The sequence below is a fragment of the Saimiri boliviensis genome, chromosome 8 (assembly GCF_048565385.1).
Source record: "Saimiri boliviensis isolate mSaiBol1 chromosome 8, mSaiBol1.pri, whole genome shotgun sequence".
NCBI classification, from domain to species: domain Eukaryota; kingdom Metazoa; phylum Chordata; class Mammalia; order Primates; family Cebidae; genus Saimiri; species Saimiri boliviensis.
In genome coordinates, this window is record NC_133456.1 from 125,084,564 (window position 1) to 125,101,404 (window position 16,841).

Sequence of the window (16,841 nt, forward strand, 5' to 3'; positions counted from 1 at the left end):
AGCACTTTGTTTTTGAGAGAGAGAGTCTTGCTCTGTCACCCAGGCTGGAGTACAGTGGCGTGATCTCAGCTTACTGCAATCTGTTCTTCCTGGGCTCAAGCGATTCTCCTGCCTCAGCCTCCTCAGTAGCTGGGACTGCAGGTGCACACCAACACGCCCTGCTCATTTTTGTATTTTTAGTAGAGATGTGGTTTTGCTATGTTGGCCAGGCTGGTCTTGAACTCCTGACCTCAAGTGATCTGCCTGCCTCGGCCTCCCAAAGTGCTGGGATTACAGGCGTGAGCCACCATGTTCAGCCACATATTTTTTCTATTTTTACAGAGATTTTAAAAACATGTTACACTTAATTCTACAAATGAAGATAAATTCTCCATGAGGTAAATTCTATATTATCCTCCTTTTTCAGACAAGGAAACTGAGGCACAGAGTGGGCAAGTCATTTGCCTATGGCCATACACACAGCAAGTGGCAGAGCCAGGACGCAACCTAGGCGGTCTTAACTGGCTCCCTTAACCACACCATGATGATGCCTCTGCCCTTACAAACCATCTAGTCCAGTCTCCTCATTTATTTACTTTTTTCAGATGGAGTCTTGATCTGGTTCCCAGCCTGTCGTACAGTGGTATGATTTCGGCTCACGGCAACCTCTGCCACCCAGGTTCAAGTATTTTCCCGCTTCAACCTTCTGAGTAGCTGGGACTGCAGGTGCCTGCCACCACCCCTGGCTAATTTTTGTATTTTCAGTAGAGACGGAGTTTTGTTATGTTGGACAGGCTGGTCTCAAACTCCCGACCTCAGGTGATCTGCCTGCCTCGGCCTCCCAAAGTGCTGGGATTATAGGCGTGAGCAACCCAGCCGGCCCAGTCTCCTCATTTTAATAGGTGGAAACACCACGGTCCAAGAAACATCTATGCCCAAGGCCACACATTTAGTTTCATTAATTTGTCTTTAATTTGATGCAAATTGGGCTAGTGGACCTGGTAGATCAGATGGAGTGGCTGGCCGGCCCCAGGCCATGCCAGTCAGGAGTGGGAGCCATGCCCAGTAGCTGTGTCAAGACATCATAAACCAGCCTAATATGTGCTTATTCAGTGGTGGAAATGTCATAACGAAACAGTGGAAGCATGTCAGTGAAGACAGATTGGGTGCGTTGCAACAGAACCAGTGGGTTTCTGAGTTCTAGAAGTAAATTAATTGGACTTTTCCAACCCAGAACAGCCTCTAGGAATTTAAAAATGCATTGCTAATATAGGCCTGCCTCTTCCAATTATAATTTCTTTGTATTTTTTATCAAGAGTAAATTCACTATCGGGGTTCTGTGCTCTTTATAGAACAGCAATTGCTGCCAGTAATTGAGACTCTGATGCACATTATTGTTAGACCCAATTAAGCTGTTGTCAGTAAGATACTAATTATAATGAAAATACCATTACTACACATGTAAGTTCTGTCTATGTTAACATACCTCCAAAGATCACAGCAGAAAAGCATTTATATCTATGGAATCTCAGGCTCATCTCTTCATTTTAACTTGAGTAGAGAATTAACACAATGTAAATACATTATAAAAGCTGTCAGTGCTGTGCTGGGAAGAATATTAGCAATGGAAACCCATCTGCAACTAGGCTAACTTTGATATAATAAACTTGCTTATGAATTCTTTGTGTTCCATGGCTAATTATGTTTTAGAAGATGAGGACTTTGAGTGTTTGGATTTTCTCTCTGTTGCTAAAAAGTCTAGTTAATGCAGAGATTCTGATACAGCTTGCCCATGACACACTATTTTGGGAGTAGAGGGTAAGGAAAGGGTATTGAGGATTTGAATCCATCCAGGTGCTGTGGATTTCACTAAACAGAGCGCTCACTTTACTTTTACGTAAAAGGTACCTGGCCTCTTAAGAGGTAGCCTTGATTTGTAACATTAAATATAGCACGCTTTTAAAATCTTCATATAATTAAAAACCATGTGCCACTCTAAAATGGAAGGTTTTTACCCGTTTTTTTTTTTTTTTTTTTTTTTTTTTTTTTTTTTTTATTTTAGAGATTTTATTTCACTGGAAGCGTGGGTTTAGGAATCATAGATTAGGCTGTATATAAGCAACGAAGCTTTCACGGTTTTCAATATCATAGGAAGATGATAATGATGGATAGAATCCTATTTTAGAAATAAACCCTAACACGTTCAACCGATCTTGAGTTGAGTGTTTTGTGAAAGTTGAAAAATGCTTGTTGGCTTCTTATGGGACTCTGCGCTCGATTTACTACAGAAGAGTGATAGCTTCAGATCTGGTGCTGGCACATGAATTATATAGAGCCGAGGAAGCACGTGACGCTTCGTATCAGAAGCATATGGTGACTTGTTTTCTTTCTCTCTCAGAGCCTAGTGTTGAAGAACATGTCACCCCAGCACGCGCTGCCTTCGCCAGCAGCAGGAAGTTGTTGATTTGCGGCATATTCACACTTTCTGATGCAGTCAGAGCGCGTTGCTTCTCAGAAAAGATCTGCTCAGAAAGGAACTCCAGTTTCTAATGTTTATTTTACTTTTTCTCTCTCCCAAACAAGAAGGGAAGAGACAAAGGGGGAAAATGAACCAGACGCAAGAAGAAAGGTAGCTGCGCAGAGAGATAAATATAACACTGAAAATATGTTAGAAATTGTAAGTCAAGGAAGGGAGAGACGGAGTGTCAGGTATTTCCGATGGCACCAGCCCTATCGGTGGCCAGCTGCTCTAGTGCCAACTGGCGGCCTGTGAGGGACAGAGAGGTGTCCTTGGAGCCTCCACATCTGGAGGTAGCAGAAGCTGGCGGCACAGCTGGGCCTGCCGCCTGCAATGCCTCTGGCCTGAGTCACTATATTAAGCCATATTCTCACACTTGCTTAGAGTGGGAGTGAGGGTAATATTCCCCCCAATAAGCTGAATCTTTTTTTCACAAGAGGAGTAGGTTCTGGCCCAAGGCTAAGACCAAAAGGCCCACTGTGTTGGTGTGAGAAGTATCATCACTGACTATAATTCCCACACTGCACGTAGAACTTAAACTGCTGGCTGGCTGTGGGTTGGTCCAGATTTGAATCCTAAACCAGCTCCCGGGGCACCCAGCGCACTCCAGGGTGTCCTTTCCACATTGCTGTTGTGTGCTCAGGAAATGCAAATAAATTTAGCCATCAATCTAAGTAAAATATAATGACTGAGGTAGATCAGTTTGGTTGAAAACTTTTACCCTACGATTTGGTGAATGTTGGAATATTTTTGTGGTGAGATTTCCTTTTCTTTCCACTGGATTATCAAGAGCCTACTACATCTTAAAAGGCTTCAATGCGTAAAGAAATACACTTAAGCGGTATTCACAATCGCTAAAGGTGGCCGAGACCCAAGTGCTCATCAGTGGGTGAACGGATAAACAAAGTGTGGTCTAAACACTCAATGAAATACTATCCAGCCTTGCGAAGGATGGAAATTCTGACACAATGCTACAGCACGAAGGACCCTGAAGACATCGTCCTGAATGACAAAAGCCTGTCACAAAAAGACAAATACAGTGTGAAGTCCCTAAAGTGGTCGAATTCATAGAGACAGAAAGTAGAAGCGGTCATCTGAGGCTGGGGGCACGGGGGCTGGGAGTTGTTGCTTAAGGGGTGTAGCGTGTCCGTTTTCCAAGATGAGAAAGTTCTAGAGATTGGTCGCACAATATACACATACTTAACACTATTGAACCGCATACCCAAATGCCTGGGAGTTGTCTGCACGGGGTTCTGAGTGCTGGCTGGATGGCTGCTGTCAGCCCCCCGTTTCTGTCTCCTGTTTGCACATTAAGCTGAGCGTCCTTCCCTACAGGGAGGGAATGGGACCAGCAATGCGATTCTTTTGCGTGTCGTCTCACCATGGCTTTCCATGCCGTCTTCCTGTCTTCCTAGAATCAAGAGTCTTACTGACCCCATCACACACCTCCTCTGATATCACAGCTGGAAGGAAATGAGAAGCAGCCCTTCCTCGGGAGAATGCCAGAGGCCCTTGACTGAAGTCTAGGACCCGAGGGACGACTTCCTCCCAGTCCCCAGCCCTCACCTTTGCCTTGTGTTTGCTGTCGTCCATGATCATCTTCCAGTCCGAGCCGTTGTTGCTGTACCCGATCTTGAACTTCCTCATGAACAACTTGGTCTCTCGGTGCTTCCAGCCCTGAATGATGATTCCCGTCACGATCTTCTCCTCTCCCAGGTCGACTTGGAGCCACTCGTTGATGTAGGAATGAGGTGCGGGTGGCAGTGCCCAGCCGGAGCGACTAGTTACCAGGCGGCTGTTTTCAGGCAACCAGTTTCTGTCCCCTTGGTTGGATGATGTGATCTGGGCGTCAGAAATAAGTCCAGACACCATGCCCAGCATTCCGGAGCAAGGGTAATCTGGGAGGTGAAATGAAATAGATAATGTAAAATGATTTTCTGGGTGACTCCACGCTAAGAAAGAAAATACAACACATGGAATCAAGACATGGTCTTGTACCCAATCATATACAATTTCCAGTCTCTGGATTATTTTACAGTGAACCTTCCCTCCCTCACACCTTCCTCCTGCTCTGTCAGAATTTCCATCTCTACACTCACATCCCAGGAAGGCAAATCTTCAATGAGAACATACATCTCCCCGGCTTTGAGGTCTTCTAAGTTTACTATTCATATTCCAGGCTCTTTGGTACCCAGAATTCATCCCTCGATCAAGTACAGACCCTGTCTAAGAGAAGTTCATTGTTTATGATAGGTTGGAGATACGCAAAGAAGTAAATCCAACAGCAGGAAAGTTGCTAAAACAAAGGTAAAGAGACAGTGGTGCAGAGGTAAAGAGAACGATTGCATGACTCAGCCTGCAGAGGCAAGAGGGGGCTCCCAGGGGAGGTGGCATTTGAACTGCGTGTGGAAGAACAGTGATCATGATCACCCCCAACTGTTCTCCCCACCCCTATTGCTAATTGCACTGGGAAATTTCCACATGAATGTCTCACTGTCGTCTCAAATGTACCGCAACCAGACTAAGACAACATTCTGGAACAGGGATCATCTGAGAAGTGAAATGAAACAGATAATGTAAAATGATTATCTGGTGGATACTGCAACCCTCTTCTGAACCCTGCCTTTTAATTGGTGACATCACCGATCAGCCCGTTCCTGCCTAGTCATCTTGTCATTTCCGTTTTGCTGCCAAATCCTGTTACGTTTTTGTTAAGTAAAGGAAAGCAACAGAGTTCTTGTTGCCACCTGCCTGTCTTCTGGCGTTATCCTGATCTGAGCACACGAGCTTTTGGTTGGCCTCCCAGACCTCATTTTTGAATCACCACTGCAACAACTGCTCTTTAACTTTTCAGAAAATGTTGCTTTAACCATGCCAGTCTCATCCTCTAAAATCTCCACTGCTAAGTGAAAGAAGCCAGACAAAAAAAGGGCAAATATTGTTTGATTCCACTGATATGAGTAGGCTATCAGTAGATCAGTCAGATCCGTAGAGACAGAAAGCAAAATGGTGGCTGCCGGGAACGGAGACTGGGATAATAGTGTTTTGTGGGTGCCGAGTTTTAGTCCGAGATGATTAGAAAATTCTGGAAATAGACATCTGGAAATAGAAATAGGTGATGCTTGTGACTGGACTTAATGCAACAGAATCATACACTTAAAAATGTACAATGTAAAAAGTAAAATGGTTAAAAGTGGTTGAAAACTGTTAAAAGTGGTAAATTTTATGTTGCACATATTTTACCCCAATAATAACAGAGCTGTCTTAAAAATTTACCATAGCTTTCCATTATTGATAGGAAAATACCAAAACTCAATCTGGCATTCAAGACCCTCATTTTGATTTCATCTCATTTGCCTAATTTGATTTCCTATTACTGACAATACATCCCAGTTAAGAAATTCTTTTCTCATACACTCTAGGCATCCTCTTCATCATTGCCCTTGCCGAAAACCCAGCTTAAGACTCATGAAGAGAACTTTTCAAGCTCCTCCATCTTTTGTTCTGAGCTCTCCCTTTTCAGAAACGTGATGCACGTAGCACAGAGCTCAGCACTCCACTGTTCTCTAGAGGCTTCGAGATTGTTAGTCACGCATCCACAGCTAGATTATAAGATTTTCAAAGGCAATGAACAGTATCGTAGACCTTTTTATGTCTCCTAAAGCAGCTCGAGTAGCTTTGAGCACAAGGAGAGTATCAATCACTGATGAATTGAACGGTGGCCTAATAACAGAATGTCCAACACTTCAATTACTGTCCTTTGGAAACTGTACATCCCAATCGAGGACATGGACAGGAATGATAACCTATTTTTCTTTGAAGCAACTCAATTCTGCACAATAATAATCAAAAGTAAACCTAAAAATATAACTACTCCTAAGTGAGAGGCAATCATCTGATGCAATTAAACCAAGTCCACATTATCCGCTGAACCTTAAGAATTAACTTCTCAGACTCTTTGCATGTGAGTTAAAAGGTCTAGACCATGTCATTTATTTACTCAGATATTCAGTGCCTTCTTGTCTTGAAATTACCCATGTAATTTTCAATCAGGCATGCAGGTCTTCCATACCATGTCCTTGCAAGGCCTCTCCCCATTAACCCTTTTACCGGTACCAATCGGCATGAAGAACTTCCTTACTTCTGGGAGTTTAGGGCTTTCTTTCTGTTCCCTCCACAAGGAACTCCACATCATCTTACCCTTTTCCATTATCTGAACTGCTTGAAATCCTGACCTGTTTTCGAATGCCATATCACTTACTCAGTTTTTCCAGTGGCTGCAACTGGACACAGTGTCCCGTTTCTGGGCCTTTTCACACCACTTTATCTGCATCTCTCTCTCTCTCTCTCTTTTTTTTAAGATACACAGTTTCACTCTGTCACCCAGCCTGGAGTGGAGGCGTGTGATCATGGTTCCCTGCAGTTTTGAACTCTTGGCCTCAAGCAGTCCGTCCACTTCAGCCTCCTGGGTAGCTAGGACACACGTGGGTGCCACCATGCCTGGCTAATTTATAAATTTTTTGTCTCGCTGTGTTTCCCAGGCTGCTCTTAAACTACTGAGCTCAAGAGATCTTACTACCTTGGCCTCTCTAAGTGCTGGGATCACAGGCTTGAGCCACCACACCCGGCCCTCAAATGTTGATGACTATATTTAGTTCTTTGGAATGCTGCTCTCTGCCTCCCTAGATTTTTAACTTCTTTGAGGACATGAACTAAGTCATATTTTTCTATTTTCTATGACTCTTCATGCCCTGTTTTATACATAGTATTTGCTCAACAAATATTTGTTGAATGAATCAACTTCTTAATACAATAAAAGGCAGCTGTCATCTGCTCAAGTGCCCTTTCCTGTAATTCAACCACAGTATTTGTTCCAGGCTGGGATCTGGAAACCAAGAAAAAACTCAGTTGGGATTTAAAAAAGATTTACAAAAACAATTTTACTAAGGGACTATGAAACTATAGTGTTAAATATAGGGTGCCATTTTTTGGCCACAGTGGTCATACCTGCCTGATTCCACACCAGCTTTTAGAAAGGCAATGTTTAGCTGGTAATGGGGACCAGATGTTACCATTTGGAGGAAAACATAATTAACTTGAATACTGTAAGGAGAGCAGAACTGTCACCAGATTAATGCCCTTTTTCTAATGCAGACTCGGCTGGGGCATAATTTCCGTATTCACAGACCTGGTGATGCCCTGCCCCCATTCAGCCAACATAGCCGTGGAGCAAAGTGAGATTGTTATTTCTTCCATATGGCTGCCTCATTAGAAAGAAAAAATGAAGAGGCAACTTGATTCGCCTTTGACTGAAAACTATGTGACTCACTTTTCACAATAATTTGGAGAAAATTTACATTAACAATTAAGTTAAAGTTTGATTGAGATGCTAGTGTTTAACTCTGTCCCTTCATAGCAGGCTGGCTTAGATGTAGTTCAGCCTGGTATAGGTCAAATCCTTTGGAAATAGCGTCTCCAGATTTAGCAAACAAACAGTAAAACAAGAAACAAGACGTCCAGTGAAATTAGAATTCAGAGAAATAATGAACAATTTTTTAGCAGACGTTATGTCTCAAATATTGCACGGGACATACTTATTCTAAAAAATTATGTCTTGTTTGTCTACGTCAAATTTAACTGGACATTTTGTATTTCACTTGGCAACCTTGTTTGGAAAGCTTAAGACCGATTCGGAATAGAAGGGAAAAATGAGTTTTGTAATGGAGGATTGAGGTGATTATTTTCAGTGATATTATTTCACAGTAAATCTCTGTACCCGGCTCTAATGGAAAAACTGAAGTATACTGGTAAGTCAAATATCCAGTTAACCAATTTCCAAAGAATGAGAAAGTAATAACTGTATTCGATGGGAGAACCTGAATGAGCATAATTTAATCTTTCCTTGATGACTCAGAAAGTACCCCTGGATATTATGGTGGCTGAGATCATCGTTGTGAAATCTGATTGACTTAGGAGCACGTGAATATGTGTGGAAGTGCCGGGTAACAGACTTCTGGTTAACAACACGAGGTGGCAGAGTTCATAGTGTGTTAAACAGCCATTGTCCGACATGGTTTTCATCAATTTCCACCTCTGCCAAAATGATGAAGCCTACTTGGTCCAAATGATGAAAATATCCTTCATCAATCACCTATAAAGCAGAATGGTTTGTTCCAATCTTATTTTCTTTATATCTCTATATGGTGACAAACTGAATTTTCCAGGTTTACTCTATTTCTAAAAAATAACTTCAGAGTCAAAAAAATCAGGGTAAAACTTGGGGCTCTAGTGGCTTTGGAAGTCAAGTGATGTGTTCAAACAGGAACTTTTACTTAGGTAGGCTTAAACAAAATCCAGATTGAATTTGACTACTCAACAGGGTTAAAATTTGAATCCAGCCCTTTGTTTCTCAGAAGGCATGGATACAATTGCAATTCATTCATTCAAAAGTAACCCCCAAGCGTTTGTTATGTCCCGGGCGTACAGGACACAACGGAAAATGAGGCAAACAGGTCCCGGCTCTCCCGGACCATCTGGTCCAGTAGGGATACCGTAATCCCCTTTTCATTCATCTCCACTCCAAGGGGACCGTAGCCTCAAAAAGAAGAAAATTCTGTTTCTGATAACCAAGAAGAAAATCTTGAAATTACTGTCTTATTAGAGGCTCTGCTGGCTGAAGCATATTCTAGGTTCAACACATTGGGTGCCATGTACTATGTTAATCTACTGGGTACCATTTAGTGAGCAGTTACTTTAAGCCTGGGGTGTTCCAAATTTTCTTTCATTTACTCCTGATTATAGTTGCATTAGGGTGAACTTCACAGATCAGAAAATGGAGATGAGAGTGAGTCTCCATGTCTTGCCCACAGTCAGTCACACATCCACTAGGGGGACAGTCCACAGTCAAGCCTGGATATGTCTCCCTACCTTCTGTCCATGTGACTATCGTCAGTCACATATTAGCCTCTCCAAAAACCTGCCTATGGCAATTATTTGGAGACTAGAGACATCTTACTAGAGAGAAAATATTTAAAAGTATAGCGGGGACCATGATTAACAGACTAGCGCTGGGAACCAAAAGGAAGCGCTTCATTTGAAAAATAATTAGTGACAATTATGTATGAAAATATTAGGATATGCTATTTTAGACATCCATGTTTACATAACCATTTAACTATTCTTAAAAATTGAACCAATTATTTACCTTCTTTGCTCACATTCCTAGAATTACCTCTCAGGGAAATCCTTGTGAAAATTTAAAAGGACAGTTTAGGTATAAAAAATATTTTATTCAACTAAAATGATACAACATAAATCTCTAGGAGCCTGGAAATTCAGAGTTTGGACTAACATGTTTGGAGTCATTTTTTTTTTAATATAGTGACATGAGATAAGGTTGAAGAAATGGGCCAGAAATTTCCACCCAAACCTCAAATGGCCTTGTTTCTACAAATTTATGGATAGCAGCACAAATTTGTAATGCTCTGAAAATGCTCTGTCATCTAACTGCTGATTGAAAATAAAGCCAAGGGTATATCTAACTTTCAATGGCCTTTCTTCCTTCAGACCCCTCTCCACCCCATTCCCACCTCTGAGGCCTTGAACTTTCTAAACCTTAGGTCCTAAAATAATAAACAAGTCTGTTTATGAGACAGAAATAAATAAATTTTTTATTAAAAATCGGATGTTGGTTTTACTTTCCGCTCTGAACGCTACTGTAAAAAGTGTAGTATCCTCTGTTCATTAGCTCTTCCCAAAATGGCTTATAATTTCGTGGAATATTGCCAAGGTGATCTTTTTTCCTTCCAAAGTCAGTATTTTTCTTCTCTAAAAATAATTAAACTGAAGAGGATAAATATAAAAATGTGGAATAAAAAATTAAATGCCCCAAATACATAGATAATATAATATTAAAAGGTAGTTCAAAGACTTTCAGATATTGCTCACTTTTAATTATTTTTTAGTGAATGGGTCAACTGATTCTGTCTTTGAACTTTGAAGCTTACCAAGAAGATCACATTGTTCTGTTTTTTTTTTTTTTCATGGTAGTGGCGGTTGTTTCAATAAAAATTTGACAATGTATTTACTAAAATGGAAAGGAATTCTAATAGGACTGCTATATACTACAGAATATAACAGTCATGCAAGAAAATACATGAAAAGGCTCGATGCAGTAGCCTATCTATGCCTATAATCCCAGCACTTTGGGAGGCCAAGGCAGGGTGGATCACCTGAGGTCAGGAGTTGAAGACCAGCCTGGGCAACATGGTGAAATCCCTTCTCTACTAAAAATATAAAAATTAGCCAGGCGTGGTGCATGCACCTGTAGTAGTACCTGCTACTTGGGAGGCTGAGGCAAGAGAATCGCTAGAATCTAGGAGGTGGAGGTTGTAGTGAGCCAAGATCACATCAGTGCACTCCAGTTTCTGTGACAGAGTGAGACTTGTTCTCAAAAAAGAAAGAAAGAAAAAAGATAAAGCTGGTCAGGGGCAGTGGCTCATACCTGTAATCCCAGCACTTTGGGAGGCCAAGACAGGAGGATAGCTTGAGCCCAGGAGTTTGAAACCAGCCCAAGCAACACAGGGGTTACAATTAGTTGGCCATACTGGTGCATTCCTGTAGTCCCAGATCTACTCAAGAGTCTGAGGTAGGAGGATCACTTGAACCTGGAAGGTCGAGGCTGCTGTGAGCTATGGTTATACCACTGCTCTGCAGCCTGAGTGACAGAGCAAGACTCTGTCACAAAAGAAATAAATGAATAAAACTGTTGGAGAATGTTTCATGCAATAGTTACTTACTGTAAATCTACTAAGTAGTAGTCAGTGCCCAGGAAGCAGAAATGGAAGGCATGGTACTTGCCTTCATGGAGCTTACAGTCTAGTGGAAAAGGTACCAGTAAACAAACACCTACCTCGTCAGACTGTGCTAACTGCTTTACATCCATTATCTACTAACAATGCATCATCACAACTAGCCTGTATGGTGTAAATTATTACGACTATTTCCCAGGTAAGTTAACTAAGGCTTTGACCAAAACAAACAAACAAACAAACAAAATTGCTAGTGAGTAGTAAGGCAGGATTTGAACTCAGATTTGTCTAAATCCAAAGTAGATGCTTTTAACTATCAAATAAAAATGATTGCATTTACAAACTTATTCACTCAGTATGTAAAGGTTTGCATACATCAAAACAGGACAGTCTTCAACCTAGACGATCCAGTCTTCAATCTTCCACAGCTTACCTGTTATCTTGCAACCATATACTTCAAATCTCATAGATATGCCAGTTTCCCAAGTTGCAGGCTTGATCCGGACAAATCGAGTGATCACTGGTTTGGGCAATACTGCAACCACAACATCTGTGGGGTTGGTGTTTCCTTGAAAGACCTGTATGGGGGAAAAAAAGTGCCTTTCTTTAGCAAAGGCTTTGGATTTAGATCCAAAAATGTGTTTTCGCAAATGGTTGTAAAAATTATTTACAATTTCAGCATTGTCTATCAAGGATGAGATGGCATTAATAACTTGCCGTGTTAGTTTTTTTCAATTAGCAATCAGAATGATGTCTAAAACAAAATATTGTCCTAATCATCGATCCAATTTTCTGAGAGGCTAGAGCCTTTAAAAGCACTATTACATGGATAACACTTATTAAAGAATGCATGCTATTATCTAAAAAGTGTGAGACTATTAACTTTACCGGAGGACCAAAAGGATACTGCAGACGTGTCATGAGAACGCTCACTGCTCTGCTTTCCCAAGAGCCCCTAGAAGGGATGCTTTTTGAGTTCAGTGTAGAGTCTGGCTTTTTGACACTCTAGGCTGTTTTCAGCTGCAGGACTAGGTCAAATAATGTTTTCTCCTTTGACTTCATTCCTTGATGGAAGATCTTGTCCCTCACACTAATGCGTGACTTTAATCCTTATTTGATTATTGGTAAAATTATGTTTTAGCGGTCAAAGTCCAAACCGAGTTATAAATTATTTTAACTAAAAATCAGCTTTTCCAGGGCTTCTGCCTCAAGATTTATTTATCTACTTATTTGAGATGGAGTCTTGCTCCATCAGTCACCCCAGCTGGGGTGCAGTGGTACGATCTTGGCTCACTGCAACCTCCAGCTCCTGGGTTCAAGTGATTCTCCTGCCTCAGCCTCCTAAGTAGCTGGGATTACAGGCAAGTGCCACATGCCTGGCTAATTTTTGTATTTTTGGTAGAGATGGGGTTTCACCATGTTGCCCAGGCTGGTCTTGAACTGCTGACCTCAAGTCATCCACCTGCCTCCATTTCCCAGAGTGCTGCGATTCTGCTTCTAGTTTTAAATGGAGTCATTTTAAGAAAGATGAGGCATGTGATAGCAAATATAATACATGCCAGACATGAATGGATGTTTCCTGCAAGGATTCACGGGACCACTCTGCCCGGGCGTGCAGCAGCACTCTCCAGTAAGATCTCCGAGGACTAGAGACTTTGCCGTTACTCAATACTCTGCTTCCCCTTCCCTGGATTTTACTTCTGCCTTGGGTTGGGAACAGCCAATGGGTCGATGACATTTCTCAGCCCCGTGCCTTGTACATTCAGCACTATGATTCTCTGTACAGGCGGGTCGGACCCCAGACCCCTCCTCCTAGGCTGCAAACTGGAGCACCACAGGCCCACCTGAGGTGTGCAGCTTCCTCGCCACCTTTCCAGGTGAGGACCTGAAGGAAGTCTACCGTTTCCCAAGTCCTGCTCTTCCCCCTGGGAAAAAGGGCTTGTGAAAGTTGGGCTGCTGTTTTTACTTTATGGAATTTAAGTCGCCTGCACGACTAAAGGTGGTTAAATGCTTTACAGAGTTGATTGTGGCTGGGTGTGGTGGTTCACACCTGTAATTCCAGAACTTTAGGAGGCCAAGGAATGAGGATCGCTTGAGGTCAGGAGTTTGAGACCAGCCTGGGAAACATAGTGAGACTCCATCTCTCCAAAAACAAACAAACAAACAAACAAACAAAAATTAGCCAGGCATGGTGGTGCACACCTGTGGTACCAGCTACTTGGGAGATTGAGCTGGGAGGATGGCTTGAGCCAAGAGTTTGAGGCCACAGTGAGCTATGATTGCACCACTGCACTCCAGCATGGGTGACAGAGCAAGACCCTGGCTCTATTTTTGTTTAAATAAGTCAGTTGTTAGCCTGATCTCTCTCTCCAGACTATCTGATATCCTCATTTATCCCAGCCTGTGATGGCCTTTTGATTTCTGCCCTACCTCAGCAACTCTCCCCGGAAATCAATCTGTGTGGGAGCATTTTTGTGTGACAAAGAGTAACGGGTAGCTGCCAGGGAAGGAGGGCCCCCAACGATGCTGCTCTCCTTATGGGGTAACCAGTCCATGTCCGAGGGAGATGAGAAGTCTGGGAGGAGAGCTGTGTGCTCTGGCACAGGCAGACGGGAGGTGTGTTTTGTTCCTGCTGAGGGAGCCTTATGCTTGCTAAAATCATGTTTTATGCACATTCTCTCCAACATGAAGAGGGTTGCTGGAGTTGTTATTGGTCGAAAGCTGCACTCCTGGAGCAAAGTGGGAATGAGGGTAGAGGGGAGTGGCTGAAGGCCCCCCAAAGTACAGAAAAAAAATGGAGTGGGCAACGATCATGAGACTCCAGATGGATGTTCTGATTTCACTTAGATTCAGCTAAAGGGCTCAGAACAGACGCCAACCTTCCTCTCTGCCGGCTCCTTCCTTACTGTTGCCTCTCCCCCTGAAGCCCTTCTGTGTGCCAGGGAGTTCCCAGGGCAAGCTGTGTGCACTGTCAGACACCCCCAGAATCTGTGGGTGCTCTCCGATGGCCCCCCTCTTCTGGGCCAGGCAAAAATCCAGTGGACAACAATCGAAGAAAACATCTTGGAGAAGTAGCGCTTACTTTTTCTTTCTCAACGAAAAATGGTCATGTTGCTATTTCTTTTTATCCCTCTCATCTGCCTCCATTCCAGTATAAAAATAATAAAATACCAATTAAGTTTTCCACTTAACAGTATTTTAGACCTTTTACCTCTTGGTTCTATTTTGTTCTTTTTTTGTTTTTCACTTCAACCTTCATTTAAGTTCCAGGGCACATGTGCAGGATATGCTGGTTTGTTCCATAGGTAAATGTGTGCCAAGGTGGTTTGCTGCACAGATCAGCCAATCACCTAGGTATTAAGCCCAGCACCCATTAGCTGTTCTTTCTGATGCTCTTCCTCCTCCACACACCCCACAGCAGGGCCCAGTGTGTGTCGTTCCCCTCAATGTCCATGTGTTCTCATCGCTCAGCTCCCACTTATAAGTCAGAACGTGTAGTGTTTAGTTTTTTGTTCCTGAAGTAGTGCTTATTTTTAACAGAAATAGCCTGAAAGTCTAAGGTCAGTTTTCCTGGCTCTCTCTGGGTCTGTGGCTGGTAGGTGCCTCATTAGAGTTACAGACTTTTTGCTTGCTTGAACCTAAAGTATGTCTTCAGGAATTTACTTCCAAACAAGAATCAATCATAAAACTTGGGGTCAAAATTTATTCACTTCATCTCCATAAGCACTGACTAGGAAGGTTCTTCTACGCCAGACACACTGGTTCCATGTCCTCCCGGGCTGGACAGTGGCCTTGAACTTGCCTGTCCACGGCATTTTCCTCCTACAGAGCAGCTGTCTACCTGTAGCTGCTTCCATCTTGCCTGTCCTGTCTGAGAGTGGGGTTTCATTGCTAATCACAGGGAACTCATAGTTTTTCTCACTTCACACACAGGAGGCTTTTCTCAGTTCCAGATCTACACGGAGAAAGTCAAGTGCATGAATGCTCAAAAGAGAGACAAGGACCGGTTAATTGGCCTCTTCCCAAGCCCATCATTGCAAGCTACCTGGATCTTTGTTCCTATCCTCATCAATTTCCTGTGTTTTGCTCGGCCTCCGGGGCAAGCTTTTAATTTCTGGGAGACGGTGAGTATGAATTCTCCAAAATCTTTTGATTAGAAAATCAGAGCCAGTGTAACTTCAAATAAACAGGCAGGCTGAGAAAAACATCTCAGTTCCAAACGAGCTAGAGCGGAGCGCCTAGGGACATGGTGTGGTCTGTGCTGCCTCCTTGGTTGAAAGCAGTGTGGAGGGCGTGGGTTATTTGTGTGATCTGAGGTAACACAATGAAATACCTTTAGTTCCATGCGTTCTTACAAGAAGTGGTCAAATGCCCTTGTAAATTACTTTGTGAGCCACAATGGATAGATCAAAAGATGTTTTCTAAAACTAGCCCATTACAGAAAGAAAGAATCTATGAAATAGAATGAAGAAATAGAGGGGAGAAAAACAACAAAACCCCAAATTCCTCAGGTTCTAAGAGGACAGTGTTTACCCCATGCATAATCTGTATTCCCAGGGGAAGCCTACAGCATTGCTTGAGTCTGACGCTTAATTTGGCGACTATTGACTTTTCTTGGAAACATTCGTATGATTTCCTCCTGGCTTCTGGATCTGAGAACATGAGACCCCTTGGTCAGATTTAAACCTCTAATTGCACTTTTCATTTCAAATCAATTCAAAAATAAACCAGGCTGGACAGAAAGCTCCAAAACAAACAAGTAAAAAAATTGATCATCCATTTAAAAGACTGCATTGCTAGCAGCAGAGGCAGCCTAACTTACAATAGGTTTATTTCCTTCTTTGATGTTGATCCAGTCTTCCCCGTTGGAGCTGATGTCGATCTTGTAAGTCTTAACGTAGTATTTCTTCTTGGTTTCTTTTGAAATGGCGCCCTGTGTTCCGACGGCCGTGACGAAGCGCAGGAGGCCCAAGTCTACCTGTGAGACGAGCACAAGTGTGGTCAGTGCACCAGCCCCGCAAAACTGTAACCCAAAAGCTTCTTTTCTAGTGAGTTCCACACTGCGGCTTGCATCCACCTAGGATCAACAAGGCCTAATTCCATCCGGCGTTCACTGTCCCTGACTCCCCACTTCCATTCCTTCTAAAGAAAGGCAAAGGCATGATTAATGTAAACCAAAAATAAAACTCTAAGCCCCCTGACCATCTACATGGGCACCTTGCCCCAGCAAGGGCATTCCAAAGCTAACCCGAAAAACTAGTTCAGGCCATGACAGGAGGGTGTGGGGGTTAAACAAGCCTCATTATTATACTCTCCTCTCTTGGGATTACTAATAGAACAGACTCTTTAAGTCTGATAAGAAACATTTACAGTGTGTTCTCTCTGAAGCCTGATACCTGGAGGCTTTACCTGCACAATAAAACCTTGGTCTTCCCAATCTCTTATCTTAACCCAGACATTCCTAAGTCTTTAGACAATAACTTAACTCTTTCAACCAATTGCCAGTCAGAAAATCTTTGAATCCACCTATGACT

At 42.7% G+C, this 16,841-nt stretch overlaps 1 protein-coding gene across 3 annotated transcripts in view; it reads right to left on the minus strand.

Moving 5' to 3' along the window:
* The window catches only part of NRP1 (neuropilin 1), a 158,735-nt gene that overhangs the window by 32,319 nt on the left and 109,575 nt on the right, over positions 1 to 16,841 (minus strand). For all 3 annotated transcript variants that reach the window (XM_010349043.3, XM_010349044.3, XM_074405253.1), the window contains 3 exons: positions 16,130 to 16,285; positions 11,741 to 11,885; positions 4,064 to 4,395 (listed from right to left, as the gene is read on the minus strand). In XM_010349043.3, the coding sequence (XP_010347345.1) occupies positions 4,064 to 4,395; positions 11,741 to 11,885; positions 16,130 to 16,285 (633 nt within the window). The remainder of the gene's footprint in view (positions 1 to 4,063; positions 4,396 to 11,740; positions 11,886 to 16,129; positions 16,286 to 16,841) is intronic.